The 23,255-nt window shown below is 43.8% G+C and overlaps 1 protein-coding gene across 1 annotated transcript; it reads left to right on the top strand.

Annotated features, from left to right (window-relative positions):
• Positions 1–8,161: 8,161 nt before the first annotated feature.
• Positions 8,162–13,497, top strand: skida1 (SKI/DACH domain containing 1). Its single transcript, XM_084033263.1, has one exon. The coding sequence runs from the start codon at positions 8,851–8,853 to the stop codon at positions 11,323–11,325; it is 2,475 nt and encodes an 824-aa protein (XP_083889389.1). The 5' UTR covers positions 8,162–8,850; the 3' UTR covers positions 11,326–13,497.
• The last annotated feature ends 9,758 nt before the right edge of the window (positions 13,498–23,255 follow it).

The following is a 23,255-nucleotide window of genomic DNA, read 5'->3' as shown; positions in this document are numbered from 1 at the left end:
GTCCTGTCCAGAGGTTTTATTTTCAGCGTGATGATCATGTTTGATTATTTTTTGCGTAGTTGAAATTGTTATTTCAATAAGCAAGCAGCTGATTTTTTTTTTATTATTTTTTTTTTTTTTAGAAAATCAAATAAGTAATTTAATCAAATCATTCTCAAGTTTGAACTTGTCAAATACGAGGATTTCCTGCTTTTCTCAATTCATATCGGATTATGTACTCAACCAGGAGGTAATTAGATCCGAGTTTGCACACAGCTGCACCAAACTGCATAATATTGCTCATTTAAGGCTGCCTGCTCAAGGACCTTTCATGGTGGCAGTTACTCACACATTCTCAAAAAACACCTTTTAATTGTCTGCTTTAAGGGGCTACGGATGATCACACTGGGTGCGTTGCCGCAGTTTGCTATTTTTTATTGTTGTTGTTTTTTCTCTCACAACTAATGGAACTACCTGTACAGGCACAGCTGACTGCATTGCTGCCCTCAGCAGCTGCTTTGTGGCAGTTGTGGGTTGTATTAATTCATCAAACATTACAGCAGTGGTCATTGCAGACACACCTGGAGGAGATCTGTACTGAATGCACCTTTCCAGCTTTATTATTTAGTTATCATGTTTGGACTGATCGTTGGACAAAGAACTTTTTTTGTGAGCATTTAATATTTTTCCCCTTAAAAATAAAATAAGTGTCAATGGACGCGACAATCCCTCCCTGTTGAAATCAACTGCATTTATAGAATAACCAATAATAATTAACAAATTAAAACATTTTTTGTTTAGATGGTTCAAGCAGACTAAACACACTAACACATGTTTTTTTCCTGCAAATTCTGGATTGCTACATGTTTTCCCTTTCTATGCAATTTTTCTACAATTTAGATTCCCTGTACCACTTATATAAAGGCAGACTATGCATATTTGTAATTTTGCTTGAGGTTTAAGAACAAATTTCCGCGCTGTAATGCAGAATGTGTTTGTATGCATAAGTCAGACGTTAAGGTGTTTTATTGCATCGTAATAAACTCATTAATACGACATGAAAATAGTTGATGTTAAAAATACATGACATTTAAAAATTGTCCATTACAGCACAAAGTAGCTCAAGCATTTTTTTTAAACCATTTTTGCAGTTTGACAAATATAGGTTTTCCACAATTTTCTCGCACGAAATTATAGCCCACACATACAAAACAATTTTTAATCTGAGTTTCTCTCTACATATCTGAACAATCAACAGCCTCCTTTGCAACGCATCATCTTCAAGAAACTAAAATATTTCACATTTTTCATCATCCCGTTTCAATATGACTAATAATGGTTGGAGTATGTACTGGCCGAGTGAGCGTAGGGGCAGAAGACTTGAGAGAAAGTCATTTGAATAGCTTTTTATCTTTCAAAAAATACTAAATAGGCTTTGAGAATCTTGTATCAGACCTGTCAATATACAGTTTTGTTTTGACAGCATCTCCATGCTGTTGCCAAGGATGCTCCTTAACACACACACACACACACGCTATTCCAAGCACTCAGCTGCTGCTTGCATCACCGATTCCTCTGAGCGAACTCCCGCTCTTGGTTTCCAGAGAAACGTAATGACTTGCCAATAATGCGCAAGAGCACACGAGCGTCCTCCGTGTAATATGGTGAGCGAGAGGTCCCTGGGAGTGCCTGCCCATTGTTTGCTTTAATTTCAAATTGCTCAAATGCTCCAGTCGACACTGGGCACTGCACTAAAAGGGGGTGTGGGAGGTATGGGGAGCTGGGGGAAAAAAAGTGAATTGTGTGTGGCAGGGGAAAACCTATTAGAGCTGGAGAGAACAAAGGGAGGCGAAGGAGGGGGCAGCGGTTGTGGAGGGGCCCATATAGCTACTGAAACACTGAAAATGGCAAATGATTTTTACAACTTGCACTTGATTAAGTCAGAGTCTGCACGAATCATGTAATGTTCCTCGAGATGTCGGAGAAGAGCTCTCTCTGAGACCAAAAAAAAAAAAATTGCAGCGACACCATCTTCTTCCAACCACTGTATAGTGCTACTTGTGTAGCACTCAGAGCTTTTATGTAATTTAAAGTATTTTATGATTATCACCGGGCTGTCCTGCATGCTAGAGCTTTGCTGCTGCACGTCAAGTTGGTATTTCTGTGCAGATCTCTACATCCACTGCCACACTGTTACAGCTGCTGGCCTTGATCTTTTGGGAAATGAGCTGCCTTTTCTCAACTGTAACCTTTTGCTACATAAAAGATAAAGTTAAGATTTTAACACACTGAAAAAACTTGCACATTTATTCCACAAAGCCCGCAGAGCAGAATTGAAGTCGTTGGGTTCTGACACTCAAGTTTTTCAAACATTGTAGGTTTTCCAAGGTTAGCTTATTTCCCTTGCCCAGAACAGTGGTGAAGTTGGACCTGGGTGAGAGACTGACTCACTGACACAACAACCTCCGAAAACATATTTGAGTGTGTTTATTTCTCCTGTTTGCAAGCATTTAAAGGAACTATATCAAAACATATGGAAATAAAAGGGCTCTCCTGCAGTATGCTCATTCATATGCTTTTGTTTTTTGGGGGGGATCTATTAATTGAAATATGACTTCATAGCTCTTGAGATTTAAAAAGTCAGAGGGCTCTTCTTGATTTTGTCCAGGGCATGATTGCATAGGCAGAGTCAAGTTTTGTGGTCTCTGTTCAGGGTAAGGAACGTGTAAAATAGGCTAGGAGGAAAGACAACACGGGGGGAAAAGCAGCCCCAACGCCCTTCTATGTAAGCTGCATCTGAAATGGCACAAATGTTGGAAACACTTAGTTGCCTGCCAGTTATTTATTTGTCTCATGGTTACTGTGCTTTATAGGTTGCCTTCCTAACGCCATCCCAGGAGCAATGAAGGTTTGTTAGAAGCATCACACCAGTAACAAAATAAAAAATGTTCTTCTTAAAGTGTGTGTGTGTGTGTGTGTGTGTGTGTGTGTGTGTGTGTGTGTGTGTGTGTGTGTGTGTGTGTGTGTGTGTGTGTGTGTGTGTGAGAATTGTTTTCACAGATTTTATGCATAAGCTTCAATAAATGACTACTGACAGGACTTTTATTTTGAAGTCATCGTGTGCTCAAACAGATGCCATGTGCTCGATTGCAATTAATCAACGAGGAATGCATATTTTTCATGTGTCGTGTAGAAAAAACATCTTTGGCTTTGTTAAACAGCCTTACATTGTTTATCTTGAGTTCAAGAAATTGTATTTTGTGTAACACATTTGATCCTTTTTTTACATATTCTATCCTGGCATATGCATTTAGCCCAACTGAGCAGTGTTTCACAGACAAAGCATTGAGTAAGCAGCACACACAAGTTCTTCAACCCTTCCTGTGAGAGCTGAATTCAAACATCCTGAATGTACAGTAGAGTGTGTCCAACTCTGTTGCATTAACAAAGCTAATGCAGTATGTTTTATTTTATTATATTCATCTGAAGCAATACATGCATCATTAAATTGTACAGAGCCTGATATTCATGTGGACATTAATTGTAGGCTTTATAGATATCTTAAGTGGTATTTTCTTTCTATTTCTATAGCATGGACATAGACTACTTGGTCAGATTTTGAATTTATTTATTTCTTATTTCTTGATGTGTTGGGAAGCATTGGAACCAATTTGTTTTTCTTTAATAACCATCAATGTTTGTGGGGAAAGTGTGAAATATTGAGTAAAAGTCGCATACACTGAAATGACCTGAGCGGTGAAATGAACCCAACGCTCCTGAGCCATAATACTCGCACCACGGTCACACCACATTCAGAGCCGTCGGCGTTTAGCCACGGTCTCCTCTCTGGTCGGCGAGTAGCACAGGGGCCCAGGGAAAAAAAACACAAACAGTCCCAACACGGCGGGGTGAAAGGTGAAGAGAGCCCTCCCCCCACCACTGTCCGCACACACTTCAGGCTCGGATTGCATGTAAAATCACATTCTCCCGGAGAGGGGGGTGGAGAGGAATTCATTGTTTTGGCATGGGGCAGTGGGTTTGTGTCATAAAAAGTCTATGCTCTTACAAGTGCCTGTGCCTCCTTGACCAAGTGTCTCCATAAAACCCGATGCAAAACAAATGACTTGAGCTGCAGGAGCAACATGTTTGGCTTGATGGGTGTTAGAGTTCAGAGGCTTCACTATAGGCTACCAGAAAGATTTTAACGCCCAGTGAGCTTATTAAAAAAAAAAATCACAAAAAAACGACTAGTTCCATAAACCCCGTCTAAGAAACTGGTTACATCTCCATTGTATGAAGTGTGAAATTGAAATCAACTGAGTTGATTTGATTTTTAGATATTCTGCAGACGCTGCCAGAGACATTCCACGCGTTCTCTGCTCCGTCACTTACATCTCAAACACTTCTACTGCTGTTAAAATGTAGGTTACACTGCACAAAACTATGGAGCACTGCTCAGGTGTGTTTATTGTGTGTGTCTGAGTGTGTGTGTGTGTTTGCGTAAATGGTGTTACCGTAATCCGCCTATCTCCTCCATTAAGCCGGTCTTCCACCATGAAGTAGTGGAAAATAAAGAAGCACCTAAAGCCGCATTCACAATGTGAACACCCGCCACGTGTTGGCCTTATAAACACATATACGTTTTATTCATTCATGTCTTATTTTTAAAGATTCCATGTAGTGTATTGTGATCATGTTCCACAGGTCTTACAATGGCACTGACGCTATATAGGAAGTAGGTTTAACTCCATGCCCTAAACATATCCTACAGATTAAAGTGTGTTTTAGTGGTTCCCCTCCAGTGTAACTGTGGCCATGCAACAAAACATGGCCTGCACAGAGAAGCGTAAAGCCCAAAGGAATGAGCCTAAAGTGTTAGATTTTGTCGGCTCAGGCATTCCCCTCCTGTCACCAGCACACTGCGGGCTTATAGCTGAACCACCCCCGTGCTTGAGGTCTCTCTCTCGGCCACTAGGTCTCGTCTCCTCCCCTCCAGTTCCCGACCAACATTCAGGCGCAGGAGAGGGTGGAATAAGTGCCCTGTGGCATCTGGTGCATCACAAATCTGCATAACAAAGAGTCCCTGGTCTTAATTGGAAATACTCACATATAGTGTGTGTGTGTGTGTGTGTGTGTGTGTGTGTGTGTGTGTGTGTGTGTGTGTGTGTGTGTGTGTGTGTGTGTGTGTGTGTGTATGTATGTGTGTGTGTGTTTATATATTTTTATATATATATATACACACACACACACACACCCACCCAACGTTATTTTTATTCAGTAATTACCACAATATTATATTATTGTTTTAGGGGGTTTTAGATGTCCCTCAATTGAGACCTTGAAATAAGCTGAGAGCTCTGATTTGAAAACAGTCAGCATGGGGCACTTATCACGTCTGTAATACCGATGTGTGAGAAACTTCACTGCAGATGTTTTTATTAATTCAACCTAATACTGAGGCTATTTTATTTATTTCATTTAAATGTTTTGCTGCTTAGTTTGTCTTATTTTCTTAAGTTTGTAAGGTTATAATATATAATAATAATAATGAATGATCATAATAAATTCGTTTTAATAGAAGTTTTAGATAAAGAATCATTTTCAACTATTGCGGTTGGCTCGAGATTTTCATGAAATTATCGTGTGTCCCTCACGTCAACTGTGTGTGTGTACGCGCACATACAGTGCGTTGAGTAATTAATCAATTAAATTAAATAATTTAAAGTTTGAACGCCAACTACACTACAACTCAACAGAGACCTGGTTTGCAACACTGTGGAAAATGTGTTATGTGAAATTGCCGCTCATTGATCCACGTTGCAGTAGCCTAACAAAGGTCAAACAGTTCTACAGTTGCTGTGCCATAGACAGTATTCGATAGAAACTGCACGTGAATGATCGCTTTGAGTATGAACTAGTTTCGGTCAGGAGAAGAGATTTGGTTGGTTTACATTGCTTTAAATCGTCCACATCCAAGTGAAAACCCCCCGTGGCTATATGATCCCATAAAAACAATAAGCAACTATTTTGTCAAACAAAAAAGGAAATCCGGATCTCAAAGGGACAAGACGTGCAGTGGTCATGACGTGGGATGAAACAATCCCTGTCTGTTCCTTCCTACATCTCCCAGGCCGGGCACAGTGCAACCGCCGGCTCTGGGATCGGAGTTATTCCCCCGGGGACCCCGGACCTCCACAAGCTGCCCCTCCTCTCACTTCACTCTGCTGCATCCGTGGAACTCTCCATGCCCCACGCATTAATGCTGTCATAAGGCTCCAGAAGCAGCACGTGAAAAGCGAGAATGCAGGTCAGATGACCATGTGTGTGTGTGTGTGTGTGTGTGCGTGTGTGCATGCGCGTGCGTGAGAGTTGAGCTGGATTGAAGAAGTGCTTGTGCAACGTGTAAGACATGTATTCACTGATAGCTGCACAGTGGCGCACCAACACACGCACAGTAGGACATATATACATATAGTGATATTGGTAGTCCCTGACCACCGCGTCGGTGATTCTGCCCTAAAACCGCGTGGCTTTTGTGAGCGCAGTCCAATCTTATTCTAAGGTTTACAAAATAACAACGCCTACAAATGTAATACGCTGTTTGACGTAACGTCGAGGTAACATCGATGTGGTTCGACATATCAGTGAATGGGGCTGTAAATCATCAAATGGGCATAACATTGTGCTGAGCGTGTCCAGTCTTGAGTTTGGCCCCATCGTGCACAGCGCTGCGGGCCACAAGGGATTCACGTGTTTTATAGATAACAAAGACGGAACATAACGCAGAAAGCTATGAAAAACGTGGCTCAGGGGGGGGAACATAACAGCCGGTCCAAACAGCCCTCTGAAGACCTACCGATAATTCAAACAATTAGCCAGTAGAATATACACGCTCACGTTATTTGGACAGCGTTGTGGGTGGTGGCTTCATCTTACGTTTCCTGTATTTGTACCCTATGCGCATCTGTGTGTACGCGCGTGTTTCGATAAAGATGTGCGCGCGTGTCTTTCAGATTGTGTCCATCACTGTGTACGTGTGTGCGTGCGTGACCTGTGTAAAGTCATTTTGTGTGCGTGTGCGCGTGTGTGTGTGTGTGTTGGGCGGGCACATTGCATATGCAAAAATAATCCAAATTGTGGAAATACGAAGTGTTACGCATGACATCAGACACAAAATGAGTTCCTAGAAATCAAATAGTAGCTGACTACATTATGTTAATTAATCCCACGACGGTGTTCTTGTACCTAAAAAAGGCTACTTGTTGATATATAATGTATATTATTACAACAATTAGGTGTCGTTATTGTTGCTCCAAGATGTCGACTTAAAAAAAAATAACCAGAGATCTTAATTGAATTGTTTATTGGCTACAGCTTCAACCTACGTTGTCTAGAAAACCATGTGGGAAAAGCAACCCTGACTCTGCACTTTTAGCCTGTCCAATCACTGTTAGCGTTGTTTTACTGGGATTAAAAGTAGGCTATAATTTAACAGGGATATCAATTAAATAATAAATATAATTTCTACTGATTCACGGTAATGTACATTTTAAATACACGATATATCTGCAGCGCTACACCCTGCTTTACAGCACATTCCAATTATTTCACACACACACACACACACACACACACACACACACACACACACACCCTCACACACACACACACGAGAGAGAGAGAGAGACCGAGAAATAGACAGAGAGGGAAAAGGCTAGCCTAAAACACTGGAAACCCGTTGAAGTCATTCAGGTACATTCAGACAAATGCAAATAGCTCTACGTATTTATGAACAAATATTGCAGCACAGTTAGTCAGTGTATCGTCAACCGGCGAGGAGGAGAAAAATCCTATAGACATAAAGATGGAGCCAACAAAGCAGACGAGTTGAGCCTTGGTCAGCGTGGAAAAGCAGCTCTCCAAGTGTAAAAAAGCGCGTGTCTTTGTTTAAGCTGCGCTGCGTTAACGCGCATCAAACCGTCTAAAAAGGGAGTGTGGAGTCGTTTACTACCGCGTGCATTTGGATTTGTGGACCGAAAGAAAAAGCCACAATACATTCCAGCCTTATCGTGACACTACCTACTCTTGTCGAACGCGCACTGTGAACTGGGGAGAAATGGGAACTTGTCATTTCTGCATTTTTGTTTTGTTTTTACTCTTAACAGGAGTCTGGGCGCATTTGCAAACTATTGTGATGGCGGGGTTGTATGCGAGGGGGTGGGGATGGAATATCCATTTTTATTGCATCACCTGTCACCGTCGTCCAATGGGCGTCGACTCCGAGGGCATTAATTGATGAAGGTGTCTCCAGACCGGCGCACCTCCCCTCTCTGTCATTTTATTTGTGGCTCAACCAGCAGTCAGAATAGCAGCTGCATTTTTGCTCTTATTCTATTTCTCTCTGACTCTCTCTCCCTCTCTCTCTCTCTTTCTCCCTCCCCTCCACCCTCACAACTCCCTCTCCCTCCCTCCCTCTCTCTCTCTCTCTCTCCTCGCTATTTTATCCCTCTGGCTGAGGCAGTGGTGTACACCTACCCCTCGTCCTGCTGCCGACCAGAGGGGAGTGGAGCCGGCAGAGGCAGGTAGCAGCAGCCCCCGGCTTGGTGGACTCATCCGTCGCATTCCTCCACCATGCCGGACCGGGGCAAGAGGCGACGAATGGATGCTGTCAGACCGTTCAACCTATTAGACACCGGCAGCTCCATTTAAGCCCGCATGTCAAAGTTTGCATTTTCATGACGCAGCAGTGTGGATGGATTAAAGGTATGAGCAGGATGCCTTGAGCTCGCGACCCCGTGCCATTTACTGGTAAATCCACAATACACTGAGAGTGACTACATGGATTAATACATTGGATCGGACACATAAAACATGGGAGACCTGGAGTGTGGCTTTGAGGAAATGCAAGGAGTGAGGCTGGGGTACCTGCTCATCAAAGGCAAGCAAATGTTTGCTTTGTCTCAGGTCTTCACCGACCTGCTGAAGAACATCCCCCGGACCACGGTGCACAAGCGCATGGACCACCTGAAGGTGAAGAAGCACCACTGCGACCTGGAGGAGCTGCGGAAGCTCAAAGCAATAAACTCGATCGCTTTCCACGCCGCTAAATGCACTCTCATATCGCGGGAGGACGTGGAGGCTCTGTATTTCTCCTGCAAGACGGAGCGGGTTTTGAAGTCCAACAAAAGGAAAGCGAAAGCGGTGCCTTCTCCCGAGGGCGAGGACGCGTCCCCGGGGCTCCTCGGTGCCGACGCCGAACTGTGGAAGGAAAAAGTTTGGTTTAGTTTGCACGGCGTCCCGGAGACTCTCGCACGTCACAACAAAACGGGCAGGAGGAGAGAGCTGACTCCTTGCCTTACCGACTCCAAACTACCTCAATTTTACCACAAAACCCACGGTCGGGAGCACCGTTCGGTGACTAAGTCCGGTCACAAACACTTTAAAAACTATGAAACCGCGAAAATTGCAGGGAGCCGTGTTACTTTGAGCCAAAGGCACTCGTTTTTCCGTAGCGCGGTGAGCCGGCAGTCGGTGGTGCTCCAGTCCGCCATAGCTGCTCAGTCCAGGCTCTCGCGCTCAGCCGGCGACCTACTTCACAAAAGGAAGAGGAGGCGCGAGGGGGGCGGCGGCAGGGACGGCGCGAGGCACTCGTGGAGCAGGAGCAGACACGCGCACCACCACGTACCGCCGGTGCTGCTCGTACAACCCAAATCCCCCGGCGGTCACGGGACCTCTTTCGGTGGTTTCCACCTCGGTCCGGATCTCTATGTCGACCCCAGACCTCACCATCACCACCACCACCAGCACCACCACCATCACCACCACCACCACCACGAGCCGACTTTCCCGGAGAGTTACAGCAGCGACACCGAGTCCAGCACCTACTCGGACCGGGCGTTCAACGACTCGGACTTCGGGTCCGGTCTCTCCACCACCAGCAACTCCGGCAGCTCCGAGGAGGAAGAGGTGGGCGAGGATCACGATGACACGCCGTCGGAGAGTTCAGAGGTCAGCTCCGACGAGGAGGAGAGCTCCTCTCAGTCCGACTCGAGCTCGGTTTCTAGCCGTGTTTCGGTCCAGAGCATCCGGTTCAGACGGGCCCGGGTCGGTTCTCTCGCCAAAACTACTAGTAAAGCACCTTTGGTCCTGCAGCCCACGTTTCACTACAACCACCAGCATGAGCAGGAGAAGCAACACAGGACGCTGGGCCACGTCGGGGACGGCAGACCGGAGAAACGTCAGAAATGTGAGTTTCTCTGCGGTGAAGCTGGGAAGGACTTTGGACCCTTACAGACACCCACATTTAACTCGGCTGTTCTGGGGGAGAGCTTTTTCATTGATTCCAAAAGGGAAAGGGCGTTTGAGGCAGATCCGAACAGGGCTGACAACGAGGACGCGTCGGCTAGTTATTCACCGGCACCCACCCGGAATAAGGCTTTTAACCCCTCACGCAGGACACCGGGGCACTCCACCTTGTGCCCCCCCGGACTGAGCGCACACTGTGACCAGGACAAAGACGCCAGGATCTCCAAATGTATCGACAAAAGGGAGGCGAAAGCCAGCAGCCTAAAGCTGCCCACTCCTCTGAAAAAAATCAAGTCCGAGCCCGAGGAGCTGTGTGTGACCGCCGCCCCCCACTCGGACGGCGGAAGGGCCGCCAGGACGCCCCCCTTCAACCTCCACAATGTGAAAGTTAAAGTGGAGGAAAGCTGTGATGAATATGAATACCAGAGTCGGGCCACTGTAGTCAAATGTAAAGGAGACCAGGCGGAGAGCAGCACTGGCCTATATCCCGTCAAACACGGGGAGTTTTTCCACGGCGCGATTAAAGCCACGGAGAAGAGCCCTGATGTGGCCCCCGGATCCCCCTGTGGTCCCCAGGGACACAGGAGCAATCAGGACACCCCGTGCGTCGAGGAGGGGGAGCACCGGTACAAACAGTGCCGGGCTCCGGTGCTGGGGAATAAGAAAGCTCGAGTTTCCAGGACGCAAATAAAACAAAACGTGCCGAGGGTCAACAAGGCTGCCCCTTCCTCCTCCTCCTCTTCTTCTCCCTCGTCTTCTTCTCGTCCCGTGGGCTGCGACGAGGCATCCACGGATGATTTACCGAGCAGACGCAAACGCAGCGCTGTAGCATCGCCTGCGAAACTGCTTTTCAGCCTGATGGCAAATTTCCCATCCCCGCCGTCGCTGGTTGTTGGCAACGACGGGGATTTGTGCCCTGCTTACTCCCTGAACTCGCTGAGGGGCCCCGGGCCTCCCCCTCCTTCCCACCCCGTGTGGAGGTGGCAGCCAGGCGGCCAGATTCTCCCTCCCCCACACGCTCAGAGAACTAGGAAATACTGAGCTGTTTTTTTTAAAGCAAAAAAAAAAAAAAAAACACAAAAGCCCCCCAACGTGCCCATCTCCAGCCCCATCGTAGTCTTAACGCGAGCTCGCCAAATTGCTCGCAACTTTATTGGCGTATATTATTATTATTATTTCCCCGTGAATGGGTTTTTACATTCCGCTTTGTTTTGAAGTCTGATCGAGGAAAACCCACAAGACCCCCCCCCCTTTTGGGGAGCCTCAGAAAACGCCCACGGGACAGCGAGACCTCGCTAGTGGATTTGCGCTTAAAACTTTTGTTTTAAATAAGCTATCAATCCTAAAGAATCTGTTCGGTGCTCGTTATTGTGTGACTTTTCTTCCTTTTCTTCTTCTTCTTCTTCTTCTTCTTCTTCTTCTTCTTCTGCTTCTTCTTCTCCTTCTTTTTTCTATGCTCGACCTGTTGGATTGTATGGTGCCAGGGTTTCAGTGATTGTGCTTTGTCTAAAAGAGGAAAGGGGTAAAACAACAACAACAACAACACTACACAATCTAGCTGGTACTGAGAGCAAGTCTGACTTGGCAACCCCCCCCTCCAAAAAGAAAAAATCAGGGTTTCCCGTTCTGTGCCACTTGGTATATTTTCTATATCAAAGCTGTGTTTTCGGCCACATGTGTCCAAGTGTTCAATTTCAGAGAATTGTTAAAAAATAATTGGTTTATTAATTATTACATCTTTTTTATAATTATTATTTTTTTTTATCTATAGCTTCTTGCTGTGGGTTAAACCCTTATTAGATTTGACAGGAATGTATTCCTTGTGGTTGTTTTCTTTTTCTTTCTTTTTTTGCCTGTGATTTGGTTAACAGTCTTGTTTTTAACGTCTGCGAGTTTGCAAATGTGCGACTGTGCACAGACGCAGGCCCAGACACAACACAGGCCTTATGTAGTACAGACAATCAAAAAAAAAAAAAAAAAAAAGAATAAGGCTCAGACCTTCACAGCACGTCAGGTCCCACGGTAGACTCTACCCACGTCCCTCCTGGTCCACATGGCCACCGATTCTTCCTGCACACCATATTTATGCCAGAGGTCGTCTTTATTTGCGATGAAAACACGATTTTAAATAAATAGGGAAACAGACATAATGGATGGGGTGTAATGCAGGAGTCCCAGTGGGGAAAACAACACCAAAACAGCGTGGCTACTCAGAAACAATGCGACAAAGCACAAGAGAGGCTTAAATGCATTGCACTTTGACACTGTTGGGCTGGTTTCAGCTTTAGGGTTTTCTGATTAGCCTGTGACACGACGTCTGAGAAATACTGATTTTATATATATATATATATATAATATATATATTATATATATAATATATAATCAACTGCCTTCATTTGACTGCTGCTGGAGGATTCACCCGTATGTGAGTCTCCAACCATTCCATGCTGGTTTTCTGATTTGCTATCATTTAAAAAAAATAAATACTAATTTGCGTGAAGTCACTGACTCGACCTGAGCTGGAAACGCCAATAATTTCCTGTTGTTGAACACCCAACATATATTCACATGTTTCTTTTTCTTTAAAATGTTGCTTTCTTGTCAGGTAAGCCACCACCGTTATCTTTAATGTAGCTCTTTGAATATGGCCGCGCAGTGAATGTAGTCCCCCCAGAGCTGTTCCATCCACACCTTAAAAATCAGCGCACACGCCTTTAAACGGAAGTGAACCGAGCGGTCGAAGCTGCGCCTGCTTGTAGGTGTTTTTGGAGTAAAAGCGTAGATGTTTTAATGGCAGTTCTCTGCTAATTGGCAGGCTTTTCTGTCTGCGACAAAGAGAGGCCCAGCTTATGGCGAGCCGGATCACAACAAACCCAAAGCCCGTGAATGATGTCAGCCCGCAAGCACAGCAAAAAAAAGGATGCATTCGGAGGATTGTAGAATGGGTGATTGTAGAAAAAAACAACAACAAAAAAGACTAAAAAGTAAGTTTCCCTCTGCTTACATCAGCGTGGGTATGTAGATGTTCAGCCTCGTGATTAGAGCACTACTCTGCAGCCACGAAGCCCAACTCACCACGGGCCTTATGTGCGTCTGAGGCTGGAGCGACGATTCAAACTTGAACTCATATTGTCAGCCTGTAAACGGGCTATTTTCTTTTTATGCAGCCGCGACACAAGCTGTATGTGCGCGCAGGCATAGCAGTAAAAACGGAGGGGGTTGCACGGGGGTTGAGAGGGGGGTGGGGGGGGGGGGGGGTCGCTGTGTTGCAAGAGCGAAGCTTTCAACCTTTAATCCGCATGTCAAAAGCATAGGCCGCACGGCATAGGAAGAAGAGGAATAGCCTGCGCCCGGAGCAGCGCGGGTTTGCCCCCCTGACGCACCAGCCTATTCTCACGCAGCGCTCACAATGCGCGGCTGAGGGAAGGAGATGGTGGTAATGGCCTGTTGGGAGGGTCTTTCCACCGTTAAGACAAATAGCTCTCTGACAGTGACGCTATCAATGCAAACAATTGCATCGGGCAGCGGCGAGAGGCTGCGCGCACTCTCCCCCCCCTTCCTCCTCCTCCTCCTCCTCCTCTTCCCCACTTCCCTGCCCTCCTCATTCACTCATTCACTTCGCTGTTTTTTGATACAATACTTGAGGTCAATTTTTTTTTACATGGAATTTGAAGTCACTGGTTGTTTATATGAAACTGAATATTTATTTTTTTGTGACTCTTTTTCTGGGCTTTCGTGTACATTGATTTTGGTTGCTGTGAACATATATATATATATATTCTATATATATATATAGAATATATAGAATATATATATAGAATAACTGCACTCAAATGGAAACTTGAACGGTGGATTTCTGACGCACTTTCCCTTTCTGTTTTTTTTTTCTTTTTTTCTTTTAATTATGGAGCATTCATTAAACGCGACTGAGTGTAATTATCAGACTCTTTCTCTTTCTTTTGAGTTGGACGATCATTTGTTGTTTGTGGGGTTTAACAGATTTAATGATGGAGAAATTGCCCTGGGATTTGCATTAGGGTTATGAAAACAAAGAAGTGAAGTGTTTTTTGTTTTTTTTTTAAACTTTTTTTATGGGGTTTCCCTTTTTCTTTTTTTGTATCTTTTATGTTGGGAGCACATCTGCTTTTCGTCATATGTTGCACTACTTTGCTATTAAATGTCCTCAACGTTTCAATTTACTCTGTAACACGAGTAATTTTATAAATGTTTAAAGGCGTTTAGGGAAATTGGACATATCCACTCTTCAATTAAATAACAGATAAGGGTTTTGTCCCAAGGCAAAAAAAAAAAAAAAAAAAAAAAAGGTTTGAAAGAAAATAGATCCCCAAATAGAAGAAGTGCTTCACAGCCACATAGAACTAATGATGACGTATATGGTTAATAGCAACTAACACGGCTACACACAGTATCTCCACTTTGGTGGAACTCTAGTAGTGAGGGAATCCCATCCCCGGTGTGTGACGGAAGAAGTGGTAGGCCCGCGGAGCCAGCAATAATAACAAGAGGCAAACCGCAGACATTTACGCATGCAGCATTTCCAACCACTGCGCATGAGGTGGTGCAACATGGGGCAGGGAGAAACCTCGATACACTGGCCCAAACTCCTGCAGCGACTCTGAACGTGTGTGCAAGACAACTACTGCTGCAGCTTGCATGCAACTGCAGGGAGCTCGTGTGCAGAAATGACCGAATTATTATTGTTCCCTTCGAAAAAACAACTAAGTATGCAAATAAAAAAAATTATATATTTTTTAAAGGCAAATCTAGAGTAGAGGCTTAAATACAATAAACTAAACTAATAATTAACAACCATAGGTACGTGTATGGACGCACATAGACCTCACTAAACTCGCCCACAGGCTTTTCACAATGTTGTGTGAGGCGCAGGACCGTGTCACTCTCCTAAGAAGCGTTGACCAGACTTGCTCTTCGCTCAATCTGCCATGTTTGACGTGATGTGTCGCTGATTAATGGGACTCTGCAGTACGGTGCAGGCCAAAAGCCCCGAGGTTGATAAGGAGATCCGGGGCTGGCAGGCTGTCTGGCCCCGGCTCGGCTGCTGCTGCTGGAGCCTGGAGGGGCCACACTGGGAGCAGAGACGAGCCATTATACTGCTGCTGGCGTTTCAGGGTTAAATTCCAGTGCGGATTGGGAACCAGTAGACTGTAACTTCTATAGAATAACAATAGAAAGAAACGTGGAGGGGAAAAAGAACAAAACCAGCCTGAACAGAATTTAGTTTTTATTTAAAAAATAAAATAAAAATAAAAAATCGTAAAGAGCTGAGCTTATTGCACTTATGTATGGTTGGCTGCGTGTTTGGGAGACGAACTTATGGGTAATGCTGACAGACACACACCGTGTTAAGGTCAGCACTTTGCATTGATCTTTGAGACAATTAAACACACGGAGACCGATAAAAGCTGTCGGGACGTTTTTATGTTTAATCTCTGAACTGTAAAGTATTTGCCTGTCACTCAGCCCTTCACACGAGGTCACTCACGAGCCCACATTATTCTGGTTTAAAATATCAATACATTAAAAAAAAAAAAAAAAAGAGGAGAACATTTGTGAAATGTGTGTGTTTTGCAACGGGCTTAAGTGCACCGACAATTTTACTTAGCGCTCCTTTTACCCGTAAGAACCCTGTTTAGCTTCTTTGTGTGTTATTTTTGAGTCGCAGCGCACGAAAAAGACTCCCTGCGTGATAAAATCGCGTCGGAACGTACCATAAGATGGTTAAACGCTGCAGGTTTTTTTTTACTTTTCTGACACGAAGCCTGAGAAACCTGCATGGATGACCGACCTCCTGGGGGTGAAAAAAAAAAACCGCATTTCGTATTGTCAATCTAAGTGAAAAGAAACTTCCACGGGTCTATTTATAGAATCAGGGAAAGGTCAAACTATTTAGAATAACTGAGATAAATTGTTAGATTAATTTTGAACTTTTTCCTGACATCATTGAAGCAAGAAAAGTGATTTAGATTGTTTTTGCGCCTATAGAGGTGATGACGGCACAATCTATAGGTCACAAGCAATCTGCGTGTGCACACATATTTAAACTCTACAGAGGATATGGATAAATAGGCCTAATTATGGAAGTCAACCGACTGGGTGATGATTCTAATATAATGTGGTTGGGTGTATTCATTGTAATTAATTCCATACATTCAAAATATTCAGTCGAGCGTCTGTTTAAGATGTAAAACAAACTTTTCATATAAACTAATGCTAACTTCATGCGCTGAACTGACCCTCTGTGGGAGTGCCTTTCCCCTCTTTGAGCTGAGATGTGATAAACAGGGTGGATTCTTTAATTCTCTCTCATTTTCATATTTTGACCTTTGTGATTTCTGAGCTATATGCCACGGTTGTGACTTTTTAAATAGAGTCATTTTTTTATCAGCAGCCCTGATTTAATAAACCACACTGGTTTCACTTTTTAACCAAATAGCCTCGAACACTCCCATTTACACCGTGTTTACCTATTACATGTTGAAGTGAACGGCGCCTGGCAATCAATCAATATGCCTTAAAGTCCGAGCCCTACGTGAATTAAGTAGTGCAAAGGTCAGGGGCTCATAACATTATAATAGTGATCTAATCGTGCAACCGTTACGTAAGAGCCGAGCTGCACAAAGACACACATACTAATCATCAATAGTCCATCAACCTATATGCTGGAGTTTAGGTCACCGGACGTTCCCACACATTCATTCGCGATCTCGGCTCGACGCGGAGGACAGCGGGGGGAAACAGCGCGGCCTCTGCTGGGTTGTACCCGCTGTCCCCGCTGCGCAGACGCGGGAGCAAACGCTGGAGAAACACCGCAGCTCCAACTTGAACTTTTACACAATCACATCCAAGCGTGAAATGGAACAAGATGTTGGTTTATCGCTGCAGGTTTAAACAGTTATGATGGTCGTACGTTTAAACGTCTGTAGAAGTTTACTAGCACAGCTCTATTGGTTTGGGCTCCTGCTAACACAACAACACTATTTCTAATTATGATAGCCATAATAGTCTGATCCCGAAATGTTGAGGATGTCTTTCCCGCGGTAACTCTACTGTCTGCACGTGCAAATTAAATTCAAATGCTCTCGAGTTAATAAGTGACCCCCAAAGCGCCGAGAACACGGCGAGAAAAGACACAGGGAGCCCACTGATGTCTGGTGGGTTTCCCTGGCTGGAGGGACTGCATTGGGGGTAGGACGAGGAGGAGGACGAGGAGGAGGAGGAGGAGGAGGAGGAGGAGGAGGAGGAAGGGGAAAACCAGCACCAGAGGGCTTCTGCTCGGTCATGGAGCTCAACTCCATTTGTAAAGGCTTTTCTGCGGCCAGGAGAGCGCCAGATGTAGCCTCGTGTTGAATGGTGACTGGAGCAACTTTGAACACCCAATTCAATCAGTTATCAACAAGGCCGGCCTCGGTGACGTGCACCGGCCTCAAGTGCGGCTGTAAGGCCGGTGGTGGGGCGATCGGCGTGAGCGTCGTCGGCCAGCTCGACAGTGAGCACAATCACAGGAAGTCACAGGACATGCACGCGGTTATAGCCTGTAAAACATGAATTATTACATGGGTTTTATTCGTAAAACCTGAAAACTATTTACACCCTCCTCTGTTTTCTGTTGGTCCGCATTGTGTTCGTGCAACTTGTGGCTCCTCATCAGATCAGACGTGTATTTATGAATGATTTTAACTAAAGGTCCAACAAAACTATTGATACGTTTATTATAATCAACGTTTTTGAAGATTTACCGATGGATTCGTAGAGGAGGTATTATTAGAAATTATTACCACTTTTAAAATTTGAAATTGCACTTTAATTAAAAACTATACAGACTCTAGTTTTCAAACCTTCCAAGAATTCCTTCTGTCAGTTAACGTGACACAGAAAAATGTCGTCTTTGGCTGAAACAAGGATTTAGATTCAGACATGAAGCCTCACTAAATACGTTGTCAGTTCTGTGTGCATACAAAAAAACTAAATGTAACCCCAGGTGTATTTTTTTTTTCCATTAAGTCATTTTGAAGTGACCCACATTTTAGACAAACAACGTTAAAAGTTTGAAATTCCTGTTCATTTTTTTTAAAATGGCCTAATCCCATTTCATGAGTGATTGAACATGTGCCATGTATGAGCATGTTTCCACTGCCGTCCTTCATTTATGATTACACACAAGTTCCATCAATTATTATGACTATGATTTGTTTGTTTTAAATTAATACACATACATACAAATTAAATGAGTCTTTTACAAGGAAATATGATTTGGGGTAACAATTTAAAAATTCCTTTTCCTGAAAGGTTTTTGTATTAAAAGCAACAAATGGTGTGCCTTTAAACTGAATCCCTCCTCCACACAAATTAATCTCACTGCTGTATTTTTTAATTTACATCTTTATATTATTTCTTACAAAAACACATCAAACTTTCACAATGTATTTGCTTTGAAATGGTTAATTTCACTGGTTTTTACTGGTTACATCAAGTTGACCTAAAAATATTATAACTTTCATCAAAATATATTCTATGCTCCCAGTTTTTTTAAAGGGTAAAATGACTGTGCTAGGAATTAAACTACAACTGTTTTGTGCCAGTCTATTTGGCTGCATTTGATAAAAGCAGCTATAAAGTGCAGGCAGTCCTGTGGGCCGCAGGATTAGATGACAAATTAAAGCTCCTGTGTGTTGGTTCTTTATAGCAGCTGATTGAAATGTTCCAGAGCTTGAAAACTAATATGTGGACACTATTTCCTTTTATAGCATGACCGATCAGTTGAGAACATTACACACTATAGGGGGATTTGAACACGGCCACAAGCAGCGGTGACCTTTGACCCCCCCTCATACCAGGGAGTTAGGACAAGGAGCCCAGGCTGGATCAGGGATAAAAGCCACCAACAAACACCTATCAGAGAACCTCCCCCACTGCTGACAGGGACACATAAAAAAAAAAGAAGAAAACACACATAATTTGTATTTTAATTTTAAATAGAAACTGCTTTCTAATCTAATAAAAGTGAGAAAATGAGTGAGACTTCTACCCGGGGCTGGCATGCATGCAGGCCACAGCTTGTTGATTATTGATTACTATGTCAGTGCCATTGCCCCTTGCCTAAGTCGACAGATCTTCTCACCTCAGTGCGGGCTGCATGTCAAACACCAGACAGATGAAAAACGTAGCATATTGCGTTGCTGCGGGGCGTGCAGGCAGGAGGAGACATGATGTGTCAAAACCAGGTTTAAGCAGATGAGTTTCCTTTTCTTCTCCTCTTCAAGTTAAGAACATAAATTGGGTGGGGGAGAAATATAATAGGACACTTTTTAGGGGGGCTTGTCTAGACCTTTGACAGATAAAGTTTCAGCCAACTTTTTCTTTTCACCCACTTCTTTATACTCTATCAGGTATTCAGGATTGTGGGACAAAGGGGAGAGGTAGACTTCTTAACTAACTGGAGTTTATAGTAATAAGTTAAGTCAGCAAGGAGGTGTATTTAACTTTGGGAGAAAAATCAGTAGAACTTTCCTTTAAAAATAATTTAGGTATGTCTGTGGTGATATTCTTTAAAACTTTATCCTGTATGGGAAGGATATTAATAAAAATGTGTCAGTTCTGTTTAATAGCGAGTTTACAATCATGCAGTTATTTTTCCCTTCAGCTCTATTCATATTTGTATTGAGATTCATAAAGTCATGCTCTCAAGTATATTCTGTTAGGTTGTGTCTGTGATTGTCAGGTTATAATGACTTTTGTGGATAAAAAAAATAAATAAATCGGATTTAGCATCTAAAGATTATTATGTTAAATTCTAAAAGATTAGAAAATGTGTGTTTTTGAAATGTGCTTTATGTTATTTCTTGTTCTTTATTTATTCAAATGATCTGTTTTCTTTACTTAATGGTCCAAAATGATTTTGCTTTGTTATTATTTATATAATATCCTGTTGAACTCATTTTCTGATGTTTTTTTCTTCTTGTCAAACACAGGCGATCGCTGATCCTGTTGATCTGACCCTGATAAGATCTGCATGTTACAGATAATAATTTAATAATTTGGTCTGATTGAGGCTTGTTTGGAGTGTTATCTGAGCCCAGAGCTGCCCCCCCCCTCCACCTCCACCTCCACCTCCACCCATCAGCTTTAAAAAAAGGATCTTTTACTAATATGTAAGCATCAAGGTGACTCCAAAGGACTACGACTTTATTCCGTTTATGCTTATATAAAGCTGGAGGATCTGATAATGCATGATTACCTCATGTGCTCTAATAGACCCAAATGCATTGTCTCTCTGTGCTTCCTAGCTTGATTACCCATTACTTAATGAACTTAAGGTCACTACTAAATCATGCAATATGTCACAATATTTGGGTTATTTTTGACTTTTCACATTCATTCATGTTTGACCTCCCTCAGATCTGCGGTTTACTTCTGCTTTATCATGACCCTGCTGCATTTCCCTTGCCTTTCCAGTCCTGCTTTTTTAGTTTGGGACCACGTTGAACAAGGACCAGATGCAGAGAGAGTTACCCAAGTTAGCCAGTGGTGCCGCAGCCCGACGTCCCATTCACAAGCTCCAAGAGGAGAATCAGGTATTGTTCTGCTTGTTGAGGGGACCATCAGACGCAGGTTTATCCCCTTAATGAAGCTGAATGGATGATTCCACAATAAGGCCTCATTAATAAATGTGACGCGTGAATATGGAGAGACAGGATTTGATATAAGAAACCACACTTACATTATACATGTCTTACAATAGTTCTCCATCAAAACATGCAGTTAATTGTTTCCTATTAACTATTTTGAGGGTGGAAATTTGACCTACAGATGACACAGAATGCCCAAAGCCTGCATATAGCCTCAATGAACAGCTGCTTCAAATACAAAGTAATAGGACAACTAAAAAAATGAGATATGTGGGAATAGATTGGGTGTACAAACTGAGGCAATGGTTATGAAACCAAAAAAAAACTGTTATTAGTATTTTATTTTCCACATTATTTTATTTTTTGTATTTGTATGTTGATTGAGTTGTCTCTTCTTCTCCTGTGTTAACTCGCTGCCATGGCCGCCTAATCTGTTTATCTGGTTGCATTTGTGTGTTTGGCAAAACATTGCCTCGCTGGACTTCTTCCAAAATCCAAACGGCCTGGTCGCGTCCGTTTCGAATATCACAAAGCTGATAAGTGAACTGAGAGAGGAGGGATTGCTTGTGGCCGCACATTTAAGTTGCTCAGTGAGAAAGAGCTTCTTCGGCAACTTAGACAACACGATTTATAAACGATCTCTCTTCATGGAATTGTTGATCCTCGCGCCAGAATGAGTGTCAGAAGGTTTCACGTGTCCTACGTGTATTTTTGTCTCTCAGAAAACTAAAAATATATCGACAGCAATCCATTCAAAAGGAAAGGTATTTGAGCTGTTTTATGGAACATTTGTCAGTTGTGTCGAGGGAGAAATCAGGCCTATTTATCATCCAAATTAAAGCAGCTGCTTTAAATATAGCTCAATTTGGAGAAAGTCTTAGAAAAGTTGGCAAAAACGGGTGCAAGAGGGTTAACGCTCCTCCAGAAAGCCCCAAATAATAAATAAAACGAAAGCGAAAGCTTCAGTCAGTGATCGGACATCTGAACAAAGACCGAGGTTTTTATGAAAATGTCTATGAGATGAGCAGAACTTTCTTCTGTGTGTGAGATGTGTGGCGAATAAAAAGGCGCGTCAAATATGACCTCCAGCCGCCGACCATCACATGAACAACTTGCATTGTATTTATAGATTTTTTTTTACATATTCATATCGCATGTCAAAGTGTCCCTTCTTTAATTTCCGTCTGTCACCCTAGAAACGCGTTTCTTACGCAACTCACAAGTGCTTTCCCTCCGCCGTGTCTCTACTTTTTATTTATTTATTTTTTAATTACAACTCATCACTGTATCTATTGTCGCTCCACCTCAAGCGACCTGACAGTCTGCCGGAGTCAGCTGTGCTCTTTTCTCCAGCGGGCTCGGCGTCCTCAGCGGAGGCGCAGACGGGCGGGCGCTTACATAACGCTCGCTCTCGTTATTACGCCTCTCCGTTACGCGGCGCCGCAATGCCCACCTACAGCAGCTTCTTCTGCGGGATTTCGTTGAATTGCTCAATTTGTAATCGTGTCGCCGCGCGCACCCGTTGAAAACACAGCGCGCGTTTAACGAATTAAGCAGGGTTACTCGAGCTTATATAGGCCCGGGGTGGGCATTACGCACCGTCACGACCGCAGCCGCGACACACTGGTGTTCGGGCTTTGGTTAGAAAATGATTGTCAGAGTGTGATCCGGAGACCTCCAGGGGGCTTCAATGGGCTCCGGAGGTCCCGCACCTAATAAAGCATTACGTGTTTTCACTATGAATTAATTCGCAAGGAATGGTCCAAATTTAATATGCAAGCTATACGGACGTCAAATATAGGTTTCGACGGTTTTGTTCATAAATGCAGTTGGATCTAAATTAAATCAACAATAAAGCCCGATATTTATTGTTGTTTTTCCCGGACCAAATAAGATGCGATTCTGCGGTCACGTGCGCGTGTGCGTGACGTGAAGACGTCCGCGGGTCCCCGGGTGGAGGGACGGAACGAAATCGCCTAAAATGTGCGGTATTCCGCGTAACAAATGGACAGAGAAAATGTGTTTGATTCCCCCCGCTGTGCCTCTCTCTCTGCTGCGGTCTGCTCGCGGAGATGCCGCGGTCTGGCAGCGCCCCCTGCCGGTCGCAAGGACGAGTGGAGGATTCTCTTAAAGGGGAGGTTTGGAAAACCGGAAGAGTTTTTAAGGTGGAACGGCGGAGTTAGCTGCACAACTAGGACGCCCCCCCCCCCCCCCCCTACACTAAAGGGCTCATACAGGGGCGAGCTGGACTCAGATGAAACACCTTCATCGGACCCGTTTAGTGTGTTGCATTCCTCACCGCAG

This window comes from Eutrigla gurnardus (assembly GCF_963514095.1).
Source record: "Eutrigla gurnardus genome assembly, chromosome: 18".
Lineage (NCBI taxonomy): Eukaryota > Metazoa > Chordata > Actinopteri > Perciformes > Triglidae > Eutrigla > Eutrigla gurnardus.
The sequence above is the reverse complement of the archived record's forward strand: the minus strand, read 5'-3'. Positions and strand labels throughout refer to the sequence as shown.

Coding starts and splice junctions, on each gene's coding strand:
- skida1 (XM_084033263.1), top strand. CDS start 8,851: ATGGGAGACCTGGAGTGTGGCTTTGAGGAAATGCAAGGAGTGAGGCTG.